The sequence below is a fragment of the Budorcas taxicolor genome, chromosome 13 (assembly GCF_023091745.1).
Source record: "Budorcas taxicolor isolate Tak-1 chromosome 13, Takin1.1, whole genome shotgun sequence".
NCBI lineage: Eukaryota > Metazoa > Chordata > Mammalia > Artiodactyla > Bovidae > Budorcas > Budorcas taxicolor.
The window spans coordinates 46,069,052-46,091,650 of NC_068922.1; the positions used below are offsets into that span (position 1 = coordinate 46,069,052).

The window sequence follows — 22,599 nt, forward strand, 5'->3', positions numbered from 1 at the left end:
ATGACTGAGAAACTGGACTGAACTGAACTGAAAATGTAATCCCAGAGGAGAGGGACCCTGGGTGTCCCTGGTCGTTCCACCTGATATCATTCAACAGGTTTCTCTGAACATAACCTTTCCCAGCACAAACAAAACTTTTACTTTACTTTGGATCCCTAAAATGCAATTTTCAAACACACCTATGGGTAAAAAAGCCCTGAATTAACACCTCTCAACACTGGAGGACCCACAAAGGTGCACTCAGAAACATCAACGGTGAGCAGAGGGGACTTGGAAACTGCACGCAAAGCAGTGGCCATGGCAGTTTTGTGGTTGAAAAGTGCTGTTGTAAGCACGTCATATTCTCACATGCTAATTCCCTTCATTTTACTGGGCATGAACCTCACAATGATTTCCACTCAAACCAGTCTTCACAGTGGACACTGAAGCAGATGCCTACATTTAATTGCTTCAGCAACTTAGGCAACATTCTACTCCACAGAAAAGTATTTTTTGCTTTGAAACAAAAAAGAACTGTCATTTGCTTTTTTCCCTTTTCATCTGCCCACGCTGACAGTGGTTTGTAACTGAAACAAAAATAAAACCAACCAAATAAAATTTCTTTATTTTGGAAATTTATCTTGCATAAAAATAGTCGAAGTAAATCAAACGGTACACTGAACAAAAGGACTAGGAGCTGACTTAGTCCTTTTAGTGCTGGCATGCTGATATCTGTAACCTTTCACCAGTTCAGACTTCTGTCCACACCCTCAAATAGAGGTGTGTTTGCAAAAAAGGGACTCTTCATGTGCATTGAACCAATGTTCCCTCTTGCACAAGAGTAAGATTTGTTCATCAAAAGCAACACAGTCACATCAATAAATCTTTCCTGTCCTGCAAGACTGAAACAACCAAAACTTGAGAAATGAGAAACCACTCCCCACCCAAAATATCTGTAATATAATACAGTGACAAAAATTATCCAAACCCTTACATTTAAGGCATAACCATAGCTTTCAGCAAAGCATCAAGTCCTTGAGTTACTTCACTGTTCTGTTCAGTTTACAGATCACGACTCCCAGCTCTGTGAAACCAAACCAGGAAAAACTCAGGTCAAAGTGTTTCAGCGGCAAAGGACACTATCTCCTGTCCTTTTTACCAGCTTTCCTCTTTCCTGAGAGCAAGTGCTTCGGTTTCATGTCAAACACATGTCTGTCTGCCTCCCCTTTCTTCCCCAAGCGATTCATCTTCTTCTGAGCATTCTTCATCATCGTCTTGGCCTTCTTCACCATCTATAAAGGTAAAGAAAAACCTATCAGTTGTGAAAACCCAAATTTCCAAGCGAATTTCCATTACCCGTTAACACTTGATGTGAACAGTCCAGGTCTGTGCTGTGAAGAGAAGCCCTGGTGAGCATCACTCACACCATTTTCCAGTGGACACACCACAGTAACCTGCAGGATGGAAACTGTACCAGACTAGTCTCGTATCTGTGAGGACCAGACACTCTCAGACCTGCAAGATGAGGTACTCTGTTCTGTTCTACTTCCCTCTCAGCAGATGAGGGCACAGAAATCCGGCCATGGAGCTACTCATACCTGACTGACAAGTGGCAATGCTGGTATTAAGTCCAGATTACTGGACAAAATGGCTCCCTGAAAGCACACTGCTTGTCAGTTACATACAGACTTTCTCATCTATATGAATTTTCAAAATGCTGAAACTAACCATTTTTGTATTTAAAGAAAAAAAGAAAAAGTAGTAGTTGCCACAAAAGAGAGACTGTACACATCCAAAGTGTCTTTTCCAAAAGACTGCCCCAAACAGCTCTCTCCTGTGGTGGGTGAGGGCCCCATGTCCCAGATCTGAGCAGGACTGTTCCTAGCATAGCCCTGAGTGGCTGGGACCAAGGCTCAGGCTGCAAGGCTACTGCAATACCCTTCTCTGTCCGCCCTGAGAAGGAACACACACGCATGAAGAAAAGGCCCATGGACACCCGGCTGTGCAGGGGCCAAGCCCAACCCTTGGGGTGCAGCACTCAGAAAAGCGCACTCCACCACCCAACCCACAATCTCTGCAGCTCCAAATGTTTGCCCCGACCCCCTGAGGGGTCAACTGTAGAGGCTACTGTTTCATTAGCTACTCATTACAGGGACTAACCTTGACATCCCGGAGACCAGAGACATCACGTGGAGGCCGAGAACAGCTGTGACTGCGGGTCACAGAGGCGGGCAGGACAGAGTCTTCCCGCTTCCTCTTCCTGGTGATGCTCCGAGACCTTCTGGCCTGGACTGCGTAATGGGCCTGAAACAGAGTAGGCTTCAGTGCCTCGGAGTCCCAGTGCCTTGGGGTCCTGGCACTGCGGGTCCCGGCCTTAGTGACAAACATGAAATTATCCAGTGGGGGGAGAAGGCACATGAAGGGCTCGTAGAACCGTCATCAAACAAGCTAAATACATTTAAAACATACACAGTCAGGGCCTGCCCTGGTGGGCCAGTGGAGAAAAGTCCTCCCTTCCCCCATAGGGGATGCAGGTTCAGTCCCTGGTCATGGAACTAAGATTCCAAATGCAGCACAGTGTGGTCAAAATAAACAAACAAATCTTAAAAAAAATAAAAAAAAATAAAGTACACAGAGTCCCCATTAATTATTGGTCAAATATTCGGTTTCACTCACACAGCTGCTGTGTGCTACTCAGAGCTGCCTGTTCAATCTCCTAAGCAGCACGATTTATGTCAAGAGTGGCCCTCCTCACCCCACTTCTACAAGCTCAGCCAGGAAGTTGAGCAAGACCCGGGGGCTGAGGACAAGTTCTTCAGGCCCCTGTTCAAGGTGTCCCTCAGGTTACTGTCTGGAAATAAGACTGCACAGCAATGTGACAGGAAGGCAGGCCAAGAGCCCAGCATCCGATAATCATTAGTCAAGAGACATAATGTGAACAGCACGCATGGCTCATCAAAATCCGATTAGTCTAACACAATGGTTTTCCTTGTTTCAGTAATTCCACTTCTGAGAAACTGCTTTGAGAAATAATCCAGAACATCAAGATGTTCTTTTATACAATGATGTTTACTCTGGCTCAATTCATCAAGAAAAACTGGGACACTAAAAAAGGTATGCAAAATGCCGTCTAACCTCTGGGGTCTGAACAATTTACCAGCCTATGTTCCTCTCACACCAAGGCACTCAGCACCACCTCCCACTTATTTTGTCTAAACTGAAGCTAATTAAAGCTCGATGTGAAGACACTGGTCACCAAAATCAAAGTCACAGCTAAAGAATAAGAACTTTGCAAAACAACGTAATTCTCAACACAAACCCCAGCCAGAAGCACCAACTCCTCCGTAACCTGTTCCTGCCCTGGTTCCCAGGACAGTGCCCCACCCCCACCCCCACCCCCACCCTGGCCATTGCACTCACGTTGTCTTTGTCGTCCATGTCAACACCAAGACTGCGCATCTCATCCTCCAAGACCTTCCGCTGAACCTGAAAGGGGAAACAATATTGTTTTAAACAGTTAGTTTGATGAAACCTTAAAAAAAAAAAACCTCAAGGAAAAATGTACAGAACAATGATCCAAGATACACTTATTTTAGAAACTATCTTTTACTTGGGCTCACATCCATGTTTTTGGACAACTCATTAAATAACATAAAAATTAACATTTTCTGGGTGATTACATATTACACACAGGACAACGTACACGTGGCCCCCAGATTCCACTCAGCTCCCCAGGGGTTCCCACATGCAGACCCAAGAAGCCAACAGCTCCTCCCCCACGGTGGGGGGACACAGCAATGCCACAGCTGTCCACGTCATCCGCCACCACACAGAAGCCGCATGTCAAACACACACGTGCGCTCCATGGAGACAGCCTGACCCAGCCCACTCAACCACCCGCCACACCATCCTCCTTCCCTGGGCACGGTGACTCCAGACAAAAGCGAAGGCCCAAGGAGACAGACCTGAGGACCAGAGGACCCTGGCTCCATCCAACCCACTTGTGCCTCAGCGTGAACCTCCCCATCCTAACGAGTCACAGGGCTCAGATAAACCACTTTGGCTCTGAGTTAAGACTGCATTTGGTTTCTGAAGAAAGTAAAAGGTTAAGTCCTGACCAATAAAGAATTAAAGAATAAGATGTGTTAACTGATGAATTTACCTCCACAAATTTACCTATAACTCATGATCTTCATTTGTACAGCTACAAAGTAGTTGAATCCAAAAGTGAAAGTCACTAAGAAAGGGTGGAACACTCAGTATAGAAGGTCAACACTCAGTCAACCTCAAAAGTCAACTTACACCAACCAAAGGGCAGGGCCATACAGACGCCCACACACAAAGAACCACTGACTCTTAAGCACAACACTTGCCTTCTTGGCCGTCCGAGGCATCCTGGGCCCCTGTGTGTCCTTCTCTCTGGACTGTAGAATCTTCAGCTTCTTTTTTTCCCTAATCTGTTTTGCCAGCTGTCGAATCTCCGCCATTTCTTCATCTTCACTTTCAGATTCACTGTCATACTCTCCAGCAGCTGTTCTTAGTTCTTCTTCTTTTTCTAACTCTTCCAATTTCTTTTTTTTTTTAAGTCATAATTAAAGTCAACAATGGAAAACTCATACGTAAGTATAACAACCTTTATAAAAACCAAGTTTCTCCTAAACTTTTTGAGGTGATACAAATGCCCAGGTTCAGGCTCACATGGCCTCGGCAAGGCTCACCTCCTCACAAACAGGCACAGAGATGAGCAAAAAGACTACACCAACAGAAGCAGACTGTTTCATGCCACTTCTTTACCTTCTTTAGAAAGAATCACTCCCAACTCCAAGGTTAAAACACGTAAAACGTTCCCCTCTCTCCTAGCAGTACACAAAAGCTCTGTTCTTAGAACCATAAATATCAACCCAAACTGGCCTTGGACCAGGACAGCTTGTGTATCCATCCCAAAGCTGTTCCAAATACAAGCTCAGTAGCTGTATGGTTAATAACGTCTTCAAAAACGTATAATAAACCTCAACAAGAGCCCAAGTCAAAGGTGCCCCCCTCACTACTGGTGTGATAAGGCAGAAGGAGGGCAGGAGACTGGAAGGGGACAGGCAAAGTGAAGCCAATCATGGGCCATCAGAGCCCAGATTGTGGAGCGGGCTGCTACACACTGAGAGACAGAGCAAGAGGCACAACTGGAGAGACGAAGACATGAGCTATAAATCAAGGACACCATCAGAGAACTGGCAGTTCCTCAAACAGACAGACATGAAATTTCCTTATAACCCAGCAATTCTCCTAGGAATCTGCCCAGACATGTTGAAAACACTCAATACTAATACATGAACCATGACACCCAAAAGATGGAAAAAAGATGGGAGTTGGGAGTGATTCTTTCTAAAGAAGGTAAAGAAGTGGCATGGAACAGTCTTATGTCCATCCATGGATGAGAGCATGAACTATAATACTATATAGAATGTACCATACATTTGAAATAGAACATCACTAAGATGTCACCTTGCCCCATGAGTGGACCCTCTGCTGGGGCAGGTGACTAGGGTGTCCACACGTGAGAGTCCTTCATGAAGGAGGCACCCTGAGCCCAGCAGAGGAAGACAGGGAGGGAGGTCTGGTGGAGGAAAGAGCACGCACCAGCCTCAGGTGGAGGGACACAGGGCTGAACACGGGGGCTCAGGTGGCAAAGCCCAGGCTCTCGGTGGGCACATAAGGAACAAGGGCCAAGGATAAAGTGGAGTGGGAAGTTATGCTCATATCTCCTGGGTCAAGTTGAAGAGGAGTAAAAGTCACACAGTGTCACCAGGGAACAAACCTGCATGATGTCAGGGTCGATATAGTCGGCTATGTTATGGCCTTCCCAGATCTCAGGGATCTTGTCATGTTTCTCAGATGAATTCATTATATCCCAGTACTCTACAGGTCAAAAAACAAAACAAAAAAATATTCAACTACCGGATGCCCAAAGAGTCACCACTTAACCAAGTCCCACATCTGCAAAGACAGTAGAGCATCTGTGCTCAGTGCCAGGTAAACAAGGTAATGTGCCAGGGCCCGTCAGTACCCCAAAACCAAGAGTCCTAAGGCATGGACAAGAGACTATCGATGGTATCAGCCTGGCCCAGCATTATACGCTAGGAAAGGTACAAAAATAATCCCTCACCAAAAACAAGAGAAACCTACTTCGGAAGGAAAAAATCTCAGCATCCTGGCAACCTCTCACCTTCAAGAAATTAAACTAACAAAATGCTGGACAACTTGTACCCACTAAGGTACTCTCATACGTTTCCCACACCTAGCATCTTAAACTACCACACTTGAGTCCTTACTTTGAAGATCCAGAATATAATCATCTCCCATCTCCAGTTCCAGGTCCCGTTCCTGCAATGAAAACGCAACAGTTTTCATCAGCACTTCCGACCCCCAGGGCCAGAACTGCTGGGTGACACCCAGACCCATGGCATTACCCCTCTCCAACCTTTTGCCACCTGAAGCTCAGCACCAACTTCCAGTGGGAAACCTGCTTCCACCGCTGGCAGCCCTGTCCCCCCACACCAGAGAGGGTCCCAGCCCTGGGGAATATGCTCCCAGGTGCCCTCGTCCCCACTCCAGCACAGGCCTGGGGCTCCCTCACCTACCTGCCTCCTCTTCGGCTCCCCGAGTTCCATCCTCTTCCTACGTGCCACCACACCTTCAGGGATGAATGGGGGCCTCTCCTGTGAAAAAACATGATTGGAAATACCCATGTGAAATGCTTGCTGAATCAAAACACAAAAAGAAAAAAAACATCTATAGAATGTACAGAGCTTCCCAGGTGGCGCTCGTAGTAAAGAACCCTCCTGCAATCCAGGAGATTTAAGAGATGTGGGTTGGACCTCTGGGTCAGCATAATCCCCTGGAGGAGGGCATGGCAACACATGTATTCTTACCTGGAGAACCCCCACAGACAGAGGAGCCTGGCAGGCTAGTCCCTGGGCTCCTGAAGAGTCATACACGCCTGAAGTGACTGAGCACACATACATAGAGCACGCAGGAGTCTGACTCCCCTAATGTAAGAACTAGAAATCAGCAAGAGATAACCAACCTACAGAAGTGAAGAAGTCAGTCGGCATGTTAATCACCATGAAATACCCAGTTCCCCACAATGTTCAGTAACTGGAAACAATCAAGTTGAATAATCAGTGAGTGCGACTGCCTAAAACCACAATGTAGAAACATCACTTCTTATAATTTTCACTTTACTTTGGAGAAAAAAATGTGTGGTACTTAAAAAAATTGGAAACTGGCACAACTTTCTGTGAAGTTTTACAGTAACAAACATCACTGGCAATGATCTTTACCTATTGTTAGTTCCTAGACTGGTCACCAAAAATTAGTGCTGAATGGATAGAATACATGAGAAACATCAAAATAATTAACAACAACAACAACAAAACATGTGAAAACTCCCTGGCAGCCTAGTGGTTAGGATTCCCGCCCTTCATTGCCAGGTTCCGGGTTCAATCCCTGGTCGGGACTGAAATCCCAAAAGCTGTGCAACGCAGACAAAAAGAAAACACACCACGACAACAGAATCATCTGTGGTCCATCATACTGACAGAACAGGAAGTGTGCATTCTCAAACCGTCAGGAGCATAAACTTCCAGTGCACTTTTGAGAACAATGACATTTTTGATACCATGCCTTAAATTTCATTCTATAGATACACTTGCAATTTAAAAAAGAGACCTGTACATCCCACCCTATTTAAAATTTGAGAAAAGCTGATATGCCAGAATGTTTCTGGAAAGATAAACGAGACAAGCTGCAGGAGGCAGCCTCTGGTGGCAGGAGCCGCAGTTTAACCTGGCTCCTCCTTTCCTTTCATCTTTCCAATTCTGACACACACACGGCGTGACCTTGATCTAAGCGCACCCAGGAAACCCCACCAGCCCCACAAGCGCTGCCTCCAGGGCCTCCATAGCAGGTCTCACCTTGTCATCTCTCCTGCTGGGAACAGCCAAGTGCAATCTGTTCAGCACCTCATTCACTTTATTTCCCTTCATTTTGGTTTCAACACGATGAGCCAAAAGCCTGTCACAAGCCTAGGAGGGTGAGAACACAAGGTGCTAGGTCACGGGGCATCCAGTGTCCCATCACATCTGAAAGGGCCCAGGAGCCAGAGCCCCATGCCAGATGGGCCCAAGGCTGGAACCTGCCGGGCTCACTCTCAGAGCAGCCTCTTCGGGCTGGGTACTAGGACCCCCAAGTTCAGGAAGTTGCCCAGGGCAGACCGTGTGCTCCTAGAGTGGGGAGCGGGTGCTGTCTCCCTTCATGGGTCAGGACAAGCCTAGCCCAATGCAGGAACCAAGGGGGCAGGACCGGTGCAGATGACCCATGGTGGGAGTGTGACCCCCACTCCCAACACTCACAGGGCAGGAGGAGGGGGTGCAGAGGGGGCAGGGAACCCAGATGCATCTCTCAGCAGGGCTGCTGGCGCTCGGGACAGGCCTGCTTACGGGGAGCACTGACCTCTGTCTTCACTCTGATAACCCCTTCCTCCGTCAGTGTGCTGGTCTCCACCACAGGAAAGCCTTCTGCCTGCAGGTCTAGAAATATTTTCTGGGAACACAACGGATGAGTAAACATGAGCTGCGGCATTTATTCTCAGTTCCCATCCACAAACCGTCCTCCTCAAACAGGTGCTACAGATGCTAATCACAACAAACACCTCAGTGGTTTCTAATTCTTCTGAAGAACATCTCCTCAAAACTGTTATTTACTTGTCCCTAAATCCTGCTGTGATTAAGACAAGGCACATCATGGGGAGAATCAAACCAGAGTGCAGCAAGCAAACCTGAGGCACTCAGGAACATTCTGTGAGGCCGACCCTCCTGAAGAGAACCTTGGCAAAAATCAACATATATCTTCACAACGCTCTCAATGTTGTTCTTTATAAATACCTGGCTTCCTCAGCCTAAGATAATTCCTGAGAAAACACCTCAGCAACAGGTACGACCACTAAGACTCTAAGAGGGACGCCACCTGCGCCTCCACCAAGGCTACCTGACACCTCGCTGCCGGCCTGACCACACGCCCCCAGTCCAGAAACAAGTGCCCAGCTCAGGACTTCAGGCTGCTCAGCATGGAGCACCGCTTCCCTCCTAGGCCCCTCCTCCCTGGAAACACCAATCACAGCATGACCAGCGTGCCACCTGCACCCATGCCACCTGCCCAGGTGCCCACCTGACAGCCCTTCCCAACAAGCAGCTCCTGGGGCTGCCGCTCTGACCACAGGCACTGCCAGCCCCACGACCTCTGAGAGAGGCCACAGAAAACCTCATGGTCTCTCTGCCACTGATGGGCATCCGTGAGGTTACAGCGACTCAGTCACTAAGGACATAATCTCAACCATAAAACAGTTTACCCTGTGAACTAGCGTCACTAACATTCCTTCTCAACTCTGGCTGTGGGAGACGAGGTTCAGAATCAGCAGGAAATTTTGAAAACATCGAGGTGACTTACCTGATTGTCCTCAGAAAGCTCAGAGATCCTCTTCACATCACATTTGTTTGCTATGACGATAAGGGGCTGCAGCGAGGAAGAAAACTAATGAAATCATCACCCTCACCCTTACTCACGAGACCACACAGGCCCACACCCACCTTGTTGACAAAGAGTGGCCTGAGGTTCCGGAAGAGTTCCAGCTGCTCCGCGAGCCCATGGCCGCACTGCTCTGACAGATCCATCACGTACAGCACCGCGGCTCGCAGGTGGGCCAGAGCCGTGATGGCCTGCATCTCGATGGTGTTGCGGTCCTCCAGAGGGTGGTCCAGGATCCCAGGGGTGTCCACCACCTGTGGCCAGACAAGTCAGCCCAGCACACAGGCCAAGGGTGCCCACAGACCTAGACCAGCCCTGATGGAGCTCCCCACTGACCACGGTGAACGAACAAAGCAGTGGGAAAGGACAAGTGAAGACCAGGGGAGGGGCCCTCACTGAGGAACGAGCTCACCAGCGATGCTGAGGGCTGGATGGAAAGAGGACTGCTCTTTCTATGAGCCCTGGATTAACCAGCACGCCCCCAAGTGCTCAGAACACCACCACTGTTTATAATATCACATTCAACTGTGGACAGAGGCTGCACCACCCATTCTGGGTTTCTGAGGATGCATCAATCAGAAGTCCTGCCGTAAGCAAAGCACAGATGCCACACCGGGAGCTGCTGTGTCCCAAGTTCACCCGAGGATAGACAGAGGCCCCCATGCTGCCCTGGAACCTGTCCATAGGGGGTGGGGGGTGCTCCTGGGAACCCAGGACCTGCTCCCCAGGCTCCCAGGACATGGGCAGACCCTCATCGGTGGGAAGCCCAGAGCCGGACGCCAGGAATGAGCCAGGCCAGCACTCACCTGCCAGCGCAGGTACTTGTAATCCATGTGCCCCACAAACAGAGACTTGGTGGTGAAGGCATAGGGCTGGACGTCCACATCCGCTCTCGTTACCTAGAACAAACCACAGGTCCTGACTTTCACATCCTCCCAGAACCAACATGCCTCAGCCACACAGCATGAAGACTGTCGGGGGTCAGAAGAGACCCCATGACACCTCACGTGACTAGACTGCTAAGACAGGAGACAGCACCGACCGGGCAGCCCCCTCCGCCTACAAAAGCAGGTCCTCGGTCAACGCCGGGGCTGCACCAACCTTGTTGATGAAGCTGGACTTGCCAACGTTGGGGTACCCACACAGAAGCAAGGTCCTCGTGTTCGGGTCAATGGTGGGCAGACGGGACAGATGCTGACGCACTGTGAGAAGGCGAAGGTAAATGTGCTTAACTTAATGAAAAAGCTTAAGCAACTCAAAGCTGACGATCTGCTCAACTTAGCTGTACACTCCAGGCCTGTGGCCATGTTACCACACTCCAACAATGATCACACACAGGACGAGAAAACATGAATGAATGGAGGGACCAGCTGCAGGGGCATCCAGGCTGAACCCAGAACCCTCCTCCCAGGTCCAAACAGCATGGGTTCCCACCCAGCAGACTGAGGTGGGGCCCAGACCACACAACCCAGAGGACTGAGCAAGAGAGTAGAGTCTGAAAGGGCAATTCGAGCGAGCGTGTGCTCTAGCACCTCCTGGCCTACAGGGCTCCTTTCTTAACAAGCAACCCTCGGGACCTCGACTGCTGCAGCAGCACCACTGGGCAGGCTACCTAAAGACGTAACCGATGACTGGAAGCACTGTCAAAGCAGCTCAGAGTTATGATCTTGTTGCAAATTACATGCAAGATGCTGGGGGAGGGGATCAAAATCAAATCAGTTAAAAATAATTGAAATGTAAAAATATATACGCATACAAAACAGCACAAAGTTGTTTCTGTAAAAATTGTTCTACATTAATTCAGAAATCGCCTACTGAATAAAACTACCAGGTAACAAAACTGGAGTAGCAGTTTGATGCTAACATGTTTTACACTAAAATATCAGTAACAGGTAAAACTACGGGTCACTTTATTTTTAGATATTTTGGTATCTCCCCACCATTTATAATGTATATGCCTTGCCTATTAAATTTGAAAGACACAAATGTTTTTAATAGTGCTGCTGCTGCTGCTGCTGCTGCTAAGTCGCTTCAGTTGTGTCCGACTCTGCGACCCCATAGACAGCAGCTCTAACATGTAAGTATTAATTAAGTTCTAGCTGCTTTTTCAATCACATCTAATCTGTTAGACTTTCTTACAGGCTAGACTGGGAAAAATAATTTGTTCCTTTGATCTCTACAACAAAACAAAAATAAACATTATAAAAATAACTCTTGACAATAATCAAGTACTTTAACAGAATGCACTAACAAGTAGTTAGTTGCTGATGCATAACCAGTACCTTGTTCCAAATATTCCAAACTCTGCTTCTGTCTTTTGATAATAGTACACATCCGCCCGAGAGCAGCGCGTTTCAGTTGCTTGCAGCGGTACAGAGAATCACCATATTTCATGAGCCGCACATAATCTTTAGCAACGCTGAAAAACAGAAAAATGTGTAAGATTTTGCTCTCCTTTGACAGTAACTTCAAAAATGCTACAGTAAGAAAATCCCTTACTTGTCCACTAAATTTTTGGCAATGTTTATTTGTCCTAGAGCCAACTTGTAATGATCCTTGTCATAGAGAATGTTCATCAAATCTGCATAAAATGGATGAATATCCTGTAACAAGAACAACAGAATGGTCACCTTGGTCTGGCAGCTTCTCCTCCCGTGTGTGGATAACACTTGAACATAACTTCCTAGGGAAACACATCACACCTTCTGCTCTTCCTCATCGCCCACCCTCCCCCCTCAATCTTCTCCCCAGGTCTCTCTCAGTGACTATTTAGTCACAGAAAACAAATAGAGTCAGCAGGTAAGTGAAGTCCACCTGCCCTGTGCAGGCCTGGCCAGGCCCAACTCCATCTGGGCACCAGAGCCCACCACTTGGGCTCGAAAAGAGAGCTCCAGAAATACTTACCCATCCATCCAGCCAGTCCCATCAACCTGTAAATGTGCTGTTATTGCCGAAAACTTAAGAAGAAAGTTTTAAAACCCCCGTCTCTTTGCTCCTCTTCTATTTGTACAGGCGTTTCCTGGTGCTGTCACCTCATCCTTACTGCATTTTTCATCCTCATGTACTTTCTGAAGTACCTGCACTTTCCCCAGAAACTATACCCTCATCCAGCCAGTGGCCACTAAGCACTAACATCAAGTCCTAGAATTTTACACCAGCAGTTTCTGTCACATGAACCAATCTCTTCTCTCAGCCTTAACCCACCTTCAGGGACTATCTCAGGGCAGTTGAGGCTCTCCGGCTGTATTGCAGACCCCACATCCATCATTACCTCAGCAACTTCGCAACCACGTGGTCCCACTCAGGGGCTCCACAGGCAGGGTCCACTCCTGCATCCTGCAGCTAAGCACACAGGCAGATGGCTCCGTGCAGCAGGGCCTAACTTCGGGGGCTCAATGAAGAAGGCAGCGCCCCATGAGACTGACTCTCATAAGAAAAGCACACTGACCATAAATCGCAGCAGCAAGATAACACACACTGCTGGGCCTCAAGCCACTGGCCCCATCTGAAGCCACAGGAAAGGGAGCTTTGGAAAGAAGCAGGAGAGGACACATAGGCCACCAGAACCTTAGGGTTCTGAATTCAGTCCACAGCTTTCAGAATCCCAACTGTCCCCACAGCCTAGAGATTACAGAGAAAGCCCGAGGCTTTCAGAGATGGGAGTTTCACTGGGGAAACAAGATACTAAGGAATCAAAAAACCTCTGATCTGCTCCCAGTTTTGTTACTAACTTTCAGAGTAAACTTTGACAAGTCAATTATTTCCTCTTTCCTTCACTATCAGTCAACTGAGTAGACACACCTGGTTTAACCTTGCCTGCAGGTTTATATTTACATAATCACTTTCCTCCCGCAGAGTCACTTACATCCAATTTGGGGAAATCTGTCAGAATTTGTGAGAGTCTGTCATGGTAATTCTGCTGAGTAAATTTGACTTTTCTCATATAAAAATGTCTAATGCGATGGATTTGATAATGTTTGTGGATAACTGTTGGAGTCTTTCGTTGAGTCTTCGATAATGTCAGGTCAATAAAGTCCTGCAATAAAATAAGACAGTTACACCAAAAATGTCTCCTTTCACCCACTTGTTTGAAATCACCTTAAAAGACTAATGTTCAACAATGTATTTTAAACTACGAACACTTATTCTACTTAAATCTTCAGTGTAAAGCTCTGTTCATCTTTACGGTTCCTTGCCTTTATGAAAACACTCAGCAAATATCCCACACTCTTGACATTATCGTAAATTCCATATACCTAAAACCATCGGAAAGGTAAGTATCCAGAAAAATCAAGCACAAAGCAGGAAAGAAGAATGTTTTCAGGATAAACAGTTCTACTATTTCGGTTTGTGTATCTCCAGTTTTGACAGCACACAAAATAACCGGTAAGACTAAAACCCGCTGTTTTCAATTTCCCAAGGTAAGGTGGACATGAAAGACTCCGGCATGAAGTCCAGAGCAAGCCGTCCAAGAATATCGGCGTGCGACGCTGTCTGCTCTGGGAAGCACAACGCCGGCTCTGGGAGGCACGCTGCCGCCAGTCGTCGCAGACCCACCTACTTCATAGAGCTTCCTGACTCTCCCCCTCTCCTCCAGGCAGATCCCAACCCCCTGAGGGCCCTAATCTCTGAGGAAGGACCCCCAGAACCCAACCCCCGAGGGCCCTAATCTCTGAGGAAGGACCCCCACTCTCTGGGAGGACCCCAAACCAGGGGGCCCAAATCTGGAGAGAACGTGATCTAAGAAGGGGCCTGGCGGGGAAGGCGGCCCCTTCCAGCCCACCGTTACAGACCGGAGCTCCAGCGTCCCGCGACCTAGCCAAGAAAAGCGGAGGCAGAAGGGCCCTTGGGGCCTCTTACCTTGGCGGACGGCACCACCGTGATCTTCTTGAAGTTGTAGTGCGCCATGCCGGCGATTCGCCACGAGGGGACAGCCGTCCGGACATCCGCCGAGGAGCCGGGGAATAACTTCCGCCGAGAAGGACGAGACTTCCGCCTGCGGTGCGTAGGCGGTGCGTCAGTTCCGGCACTCCCTGCTCCCCGCGCACCGCCTCGGAGTCACACAGCGCCCTCGCCGGGCCAGAGGAGGGGTCGCAGGGCCAGGGCGGAGGGCGCGCGCGGCGGGAGGACTGCGCCGGGAAGGCGGCGCTGAGGTCCGGTTCCCACCGCGGAAAGGAGAGGGTCTTGAGAGGCCTCCCCGGGCATCTGTGCTGCGCAGCCGGTCCAGGGCCTGGCTGACCTGAGCCAGGGGTCTGGGGGGCCTTTGGGAGCCTGGGGGGTGAGGGTGGGCGGGTCAGAGGGGCTCGGAGGGCTCCAGGGGTCTCGGGGAGTCTGGGGGTTTCCGGAGATCGGGGGGTCTGGGGGAGCGGGCGCGGGCTCTGGCTGGGTGAGAGGAAGGTGGGGGGCGCGCGGGTCTGCTCTTTGCGCGCTCACATTGCTTCTCCCCCGGTGAGCGCGCTTCCTTTTTTTTAAATTTTTTGGTCGGTGAGGCGGGTGGGATCTTAGCTTCCCCACCAGGGATGGAACATCCGCCCCTGCACTGAAAGCTCAGTCTTAACCACCGGACCCCCAGGGAAGTCCCCTGCTGAATCTTATTAAATAAAGGCCGTGGAAGCCCAGCCGTGTGCGGCAAGGGACACCTCTCCTCCCCCGCGAGGCCGCGCTGGCGACCCTACACCACCACCCCATCTTGGCCCCACCGGAACTGCCAGCCGTCCCCCAACCCAGGCCAGCCGCAGGCCTTTTGTCCCTCTTTTTCCTCAGGAGCCCTTCATCTATCCCTCCGCCTCGGTGACTCTGGCTGTTGTCTTAGCATCTCTGCTCCCCTGACCGTGGCTAACTGACCTGCCCACTGCCTTGCCCCAACGAACTCCACCCGGAACTTTGCCCCCCACCTTTGCTCTGCCTGCCGAGGGTGGCCCCAAATGCCTATATGGACCAGACACTTCCAGTCAGTTGTGCACTGTCTGCGGGCACAATTCCAGATTTGCAGCACAGCCTTTCTGAGAATCAGACTGCAGATGGGTCCATCCCCGGGGCCCTGTGAAGGGGGGCAGTCCCTCCCCTCCAACTGCCACTGCAAGAGCAGAAGGGGCAGCCAAGAGCCGGGCTGACCTGCTGTGAGTGCAAAACAGGCTGCTGGTGAGATGAGGTCAGGAGGAAGGAGATGGCCCCCGAGACCCACAAAACCCCACAGATGAGGAGCAGGGCAGGAAAAGCCCACCCAAAGCAGAGGGCTGTGGTCGGCTCCATGGCTGCCCTCTGCAGCCGGTGGAGAAGGCTGGGGCACTAAGACACTGGCCTCCGTAACCTGCTAAGGGGTGGCCACTCCCTTGTAGAGCCCAGGACCACATCCTTCGGGAAACTGTACCTACGTGTGACTGGGTGTGGTGCACTGTCCAAAGCACCTGCCTACATGTGAACTCATTTCAACTCTACAGCAACGCTGTGAGTGGGCGGGGAACCAAGGCCCAGCAAGGCTGCCACTAGCCTGTCACAGATAAGGGGCAGCAGTAGGGCTTGAAGCCGGGTGGCCGCCCACGTCCCTGCTGTCCACCAGCAGCTGCTCTGCCCCTGCATCATCTCCACACCCCTTGACTTCTCAGATCCTTTTAGCAAGTCCTCTCATTCTTACGTGAAAACGTCTCCTGCTGCTGCTAAGTTGCTTTAGTTGTGTCTGACTCTGTGCGACCCCATAGACAGCAGCCCACCAGGCTCCCCCGTCCCTGGGATTCTCCAGGCAAGAACACTGGAGTGGGTTGCCATTTCCTCCTCCAATAAACGTCTCCTACACTCCCCAAATTCCAACACAGAAAGTAATTCTAGAGAGAGGATTCTCTTAATCTGTCACTAGCTGTACTGCCCTTTTTGTGTGTCTTGGGTGTTATAAGTGTGCCTCTTGAGTCTGTGGCACTTCCAAAGGAAGCCTGAGAGGTGATTAGACTCGTCAGGATCATTTGCTTAACCCCAGACAGCTGTGCCCACCGTTCCTGAGACGCACAGAGCCATGGTCACACCCCTCTCTCTTCCTTAGGTACCTGTGTGTCCCTCAGCCTTCCCCCCTCACTCTTATATGGTCCATTCCTCCTCCTTAAAAACTATTCTATTTAGATAAATGGTTGAATTTGCTCTGAATAACAAATATCCTTTCTTTAGCTCTTAGCTCTAAGCAATAATAAAACAATTTCTTACCAGTTGTGTAGGACTGTAACATTTACAAAGTGCTTTACTTTTTAGTATCAATAATATTCTCAACAAGCTTGTGATGTGGCACTAAACCAAGACCAGAGGCTTGCTTCTCCCCAGAGGTGCTCCAAGTGACAGGACCCCAGGCCCTGCTGAAGGCCAGCATCTTCTCAACTGTCCCATAACTTAGTCATGTATATAGACAGAATATGGAGGGGGCAGAATGTTTTTTTTAGTGGTGATAATATAAGATATCGGATACATGATTTTCTTGGTTTTACGAAGAACAGTTGAAGTCTCCCTGTTCAACAGAAAAGAAGAGGAACCACTAGAGAAACCAGAAATGTAACCTTGACAAAGAGAAAGCACATTAAAAATATCCCTGTCAGAGGAAAACCTCAGAGGACTTCATACATCCTGTTAATGAGAGGTGGACAGGTCCTCAGTATTTTTATGATTCAGCCGTGAGTCTGAAATCTTATTCACCTAAAATGCTAAACTCTTGAGCTGCTGACAAGCCCTACACTCGCAGCTATGACAGCCATGTTGAGTGACCCATCTTCAATGCCCTGGAAAGAGGTACTCGCACGCAGACCACTGCGAATCAACTCTGTATGGAAACCTCATCAGGGCAGCACGTGGTCGTGCCCTGAGCGTTGCCACAGAGCATGTTGAATGCCTAGCTTCTCATCAGGGAGTATCAGTTCAACGTGTGGTGAAGGAATCGGCACAGTCACACAGAACCTGAGCTATATGCCAGCTTTTGAGGGACAAGAACTAGCACGTGAAACCCTGCCCTAGTGTCTGTGTGCCCAGGCCACGGGCAAAGCCCTCTGCTCAGCCACCAGGCCCATCTGGATGGACACACGAGCACTATGACTCGGGGGTAAAGAGACCCAGAGGCAGGGCAAGGCACCGAGGCAAGGCGCCAAGCATCCATTCAGCCTCCACTCCACCGGCCCGGGCACGGCTTCCTGGGGGCAAGTATATGTCCAGACCACATGTCCCTGGACAAGCAGCTGGGCTCCCAGGACCTTTCTCAGGAGAGTGGATGAGCCAATGGCCAGTTCCCGAGCTCATGGTGCCCGTGTACCAGGGTGTCCAGTGACCAGGGCTCCTCAGGCTACGAGCCTGGTGAAGGACACTCCCTAGGGTGCCCAGCGTGCTTTCTGGTGACTTCTGGCCACCAGGGCACTTTGCAGCCAAAGGGCTTGTCCCCAGGCCTCTTTATGTTGGGATTGGTCTCCCTACTTTGCTGCCTTGTTGCTATAGTTCTGATTGATGAAAAGTACATCCTGCAGCAGAGTCTGTGCCAGGAACTGTGACCAAACTTCATACCTAAAAGGAGCCTTTGTGTGGGGATTAATCATGTAGCCGTAGGTCACGCAGATCTGGCTTGAGACGTTAGGACCCATGCACCTGGCGGTCCCTCCCTGCATCCCCAGAAACTGTTCTGGTGGCTTGTCCAGTATGACTTGGGTGTCCCCCAGGTCCAGCTTACTTCCCACGGCCCCTCGAGGGCAGACTGTATGCCCTCCTGATGTTTACCGCTCCAGCAGCACTGCCCCGGGCCTCTGAGAAGGACAGCAGAGGTCAGCCCACAGAAAGCTGGTGCAGCTGGGGGCAACACTTGCTCTGTGCTCCTTGGGGTTCCCCCTTTCACGACTCCACCCTCAGCTCCGGCCCTCCAGCTAACAGCAGTGGGGGGCCCTCGAAGGGGTGCACCCAGACACCTGTCTCACGGAGTAGTCAGGCAGTGCCTGACCCCAGATGAGGCAGCTTGGCTGCAGGGGCAGATAGGAGGACAGCTGCCTGGTGAAACTGGGTGCCTGCTCCTTGTGGCCGCACATGACTCTCCCCAGAGACAAAGCGGGGCACAGGGAGCCCAGAGAGAACACTCCACGGCTGAGACTTTATGATACAGCAGAAACGACTGCCTAAACCCCAGGGAAGCCGCTTACTTTCCTCAGGGAAAATCTGAGAATGGAGCCAACAGCTGACCAAATGACTTTATCAGGCAAACAAGCCCACACCCATGGTGCCAGGCTTCTGGGTGACTTCCCTCAGGCAGCACTCTGCCCCCCTGTGAAGTCCAGCATTCCTGGAAGTCCAAAGGCCTGGTCCCTGTCCCTCAGCCATCCACACATCCAGTGAATGTGGCATGTGTGCAAGCTCGCTGCCAAGTCACCCTTCCAGGTGGTAAATGGGGAAATCGAACAAGCTAACTTGTTACTGCAAAGACAAACATAAAGCAACTTTTAAATATCACTCATGTGGCTTCGCTGAAAACAGATTAATATCAAAACTAATGTTTTCACCTAAACAGTGAAAGTGTTGAGACCTTAGCAGGAAGGCAACCGGTAGCTCTGATGTCCTGGCCTGCACCCTCTGGGCTCGGTCTGGAGACCCCCGATTGCAGATGCCATAACTGGACTCTGCTAGTAGAGGCACCCTCCTGCCCACACACTCAGAGCCACCTCGAGGGCCTTTGTCTCAAGGGGATTAGCCTGGGCCCTGTGGCACCAGGCAGTCCATACGACCGCTGACCTGGCTAAGCCACTGAACTGTTGCATCGTCAGCATCTAGCACACTGCTTGTCCATAAGCCAGGCTTAATCAGCACCGGTCAAATGAATCAGTATATTCAGCTACGTTCAGACAGCAGTGTCTGTGAACCAGACACTTTTACAGTGTCTTTACAAATTGTCAATAATTTGACTCACATACCAGCTATCTGTACAAGCACCATCATTGACTCTGTTTCACATAAGGGGAAATGAGGCACAGAGCCACTGAGTCAGCTCCCTGTGGTCACACAGCTCATCAGACTTGGAACCGGAGTTCCGACCTGACTGCCCAACCGCCAAGTCCAGCCCTTAGTCACTGCGGATGGTGAACAGGGAATGAACAATCTTTCAGGGGCCACACTGAGCCCCCAAGGGGCCTGCAGCCTGAGGTACCAGCGCTCCTGTGGCTGACTCTCAGGCTTACTGGATGGAAGCTCCTGAGACCAGAAGACAACCTTGATGTGGGGTGGACTAGGATCTCGGGCAAGCCGCCCTGGGATGACCAGCTGGGCGCCCGTGCACAGCTACACCACAGCGTGAGGGGCGAGAACTCGGGGGCACTGGCACCCAGCTTAAATACATGGGCCACCTGCTGACAGAGGCATCCCTCGGACCCAGAGTCCACTTGCAGCTTGTTAAAACAGCACTTCTAAAGACCAGCCCTGAAAATCTCCCGAGCAGACAAAGCAGTGTAGTCACGCAAGCCGAGCTCAGTTCTGCTGCTTTTGTGAGAATCACTTGACTCCTTGACTCTGTCTCTGGAATCGTGAGCAAAACTTAAACTTGTCTCCTGAGGATGCTATGAGGTCACCACTGACCAATTCCCCATTATTTAGGAAAATTCTAGAATCATAACCAGTCATAGTGAAGATGGTGGAGGAAGTGCACTGTGGACTCCGGGGAGCCCAAGGGAAGCTTGCCGGGTCTGGAATGGGGTGTCTAAGAAGGGGAGTGGAGGGCACACTGGTCTGGGCCTGGGCCACCCATCACTGAGAGGACCAGGAAGAGCCTGAGAACACGGTTGGTGCTCGGCTAGGACATGGCGAGGGGGCTGCTCAATGCAGCCGTCTGTGCTGTTTGGTGTCGAGGCTGGGGCCAGAGATACAAGGGTGGGAACCATGGACACACAGACGACCCTACAGCTCCAACCTGACCACAGATGGAGCAAGGAAGGTGGGGGAGGGGTGTGGGGAGGGTGGGATGGAGGAGGCCCTCCTGCACCCCACCCTCAGGGCCGGAGCCCGCCCACCACCCTGGCCGGGGCTCAGGAAGGGCCAGCCCTGCCCACTGTGCTCTTCCTGCCCAGAACTGGCATTTGGCCTTAACCTGCAGCCCATTGGGCCGGAGTCCTGAGATCCTCCGTGGTCCAACTTCGCCCCCAGGGCCTGGGATCTGGCCAGTTCCCAGGGGAGGAATACCCCTGTGAACACACCACTGTCTGGAGTCTCCTGGCCTGTGCTGTTCTGCATCCTCCCCACCTGTCACTGCAGGAGGGCGGCCCCCAGATCTCAGCGCCCAGGACTCAGTTACACCAGCGGCCTAACCACAGCTCTGCAGCCTGGAGTCCCCTGGCATCTGCAAGAGCCAGACTGTGGCTGAGGCCCTGGGGTCCAAGGTGAGACCCGACAACACTGCAGTGGCAGGAGGGACAGGGAGATCCAGGACTGAGCGCCTGGTGCACCCCATTCTTGGCTGGATGTGCTTCGGATCTTCTCTGACTTGACCCACACAGAATCCTGTGAAACATGTTGTACTCCTATTTAACAAATGAAACCAAGATTCACAGAGGCTGAGCAGCTCACAGAGCCCCAGCCAGGGAGTGGGGAGCCTCGGCTTTAATCCACACTCTCGGCCCCAAGCCCTCGTTTCCGCTGACCAAGACACCTCCCACCTACCATCTGGGTGCTTGCACTTGAACCCTGGTCTCTCGTTTAATCCTCACATCAGCCCTGTGAGTCCACCCTTTCAAAACATCAGGGACCTGAGGCACAAAGAGACTTGCCTGGGGTCCCCCCAGCAAGCAAGTGGTGCCAGAGCAGGAATGCAGCTCCAGAGGAACACCCATCACACCATCAGCATTACTTCATTTTCTCATATACTAATGTCTAGACATATAGCCTGCCCCGTCCTAAAGGAACACAAGGAAAGTAACAAAAAATATACTCTACTCTACAGCGGGGGGTGTATGAAATAGGAAAAATCCAGAACAAAGGTAAAGTCAGAAAGGAACAGGTAACTGTCATCACGAGCTCTAGGGATGAGGGGAGCTAGCAGCAGCCCTGGGGGAGCCAGTGAGGTGAACGTGTCTGAACTGCATGCATGGGTTTGCTTCTCTTGTTTTAAGGATCATGACCTCCTAGATTCTGTCTGCTTTTGTTTCAGCTCTGACATCTTCAAACTATTATTTTTAATATTTAATTCAGAGTTTATAATTATTATTAGCAAGAGAGTGAGTCCCCCCAAAATCCACTTTGCCATGGCCTAAAATAGACTTCCCAGAATATTTTCCCGATGTGCAAGTGTGTTCAGGCCACTGAATAATGTGAAATCAGGATCAGACATTGTTACAAATTGAGGAAAAAATACTTTTTTTCCCAACTGTTGTTACAAAATAATTTTGGTCACCTCCATGTCCCATTGTATTATATAATTTGGGGACATGTTGTATACTTAAAGAGGAATATATCACAGTAATTTCTTCCTCATTTACATCTTCTCTTATCCTGTGTTTAACACCTGAAGCAGTACCTAGAACTTAATAATTGTTCACAAGAGTAGCAAAAATAATTTTTACAAGCCTGTTGCAAATAGAAAGGAAAAGTTACATTTCTACACTTTGAACAAATATTTGAACTGATTGAAGCCTTGAAATTTCCAATAAAATAAAAAATAATTAAAATTAAAGAACAAATGTCTGTTTTGAGAGTTTGCTCAAATAACCTTTTCCTAAATGAGTGTTTGGGTTGAATAACTGCCCGGAAACAGGGCGTAAACACCACACAGGCAGCTTAGCACACACGTGTGTGTGTGTGTGTGTGCACACATGCATGCTGGCGCACTAATGCCACTTTAATTGGTTTTGCAAATGCTGACAACTTCACCTGACACACAGCACACCCGTCACCGGAGGACAGGCACGCCAAGCCCAACACTTGGAGCACTGAGACATCCTGTAATAAAACTCCAGCCTGGCCTGGAAGCGACACTTGGAATGTTTCCGTTCTTTCTTCTCAATCTCTGTCTTCCATTTCCTTTGCCTCTAATTCTGCCTGTTGAGCTTCCAGGTTTTA

At 50.0% G+C, this 22,599-nt stretch overlaps 1 protein-coding gene across 1 annotated transcript; it reads right to left on the reverse strand.

The window, feature by feature from the left end:
- Positions 1-588: 588 nt before the first annotated feature.
- Positions 589-14,537, reverse strand: GTPBP4 (GTP binding protein 4). Its single transcript, XM_052650621.1, has 17 exons — positions 14,419-14,537; positions 13,424-13,594; positions 12,058-12,161; positions 11,841-11,977; positions 10,660-10,760; positions 10,365-10,457; positions 9,621-9,812; positions 9,481-9,546; positions 8,488-8,577; positions 7,950-8,060; positions 6,615-6,692; positions 6,306-6,357; positions 5,792-5,892; positions 4,353-4,550; positions 3,400-3,465; positions 2,140-2,283; positions 589-1,271 (listed from the first exon to the last, which is right to left on the reverse strand). Exons 1-17 carry the CDS (start codon positions 14,464-14,466, stop codon positions 1,119-1,121), a joined length of 1,905 nt encoding a protein of 634 aa, XP_052506581.1. The 5' UTR covers positions 14,467-14,537; the 3' UTR covers positions 589-1,118.
- Positions 14,538-22,599: the final 8,062 nt, after the last annotated feature.

Bases quoted from the DNA above. Each gene is read 5' to 3' on its own strand.
- GTPBP4 (XM_052650621.1), bottom strand. From the start codon at position 14,466: ATGGCGCACTACAACTTCAAGAAGATCACGGTGGTGCCGTCCGCCAAG. The intron at 13,595-14,418 runs GTAAGAGGCCCC...ATTTTATTGCAG, and splicing joins CGGTGGTGCCGTCCGCCAAG to GACTTTATTGACCTGACATT. The intron at 8,061-8,487 runs GTCAGTGCTCCC...TCACCCTCCTAG, and splicing joins TTATCAGAGTGAAGACAGAG to GCTTGTGACAGGCTTTTGGC.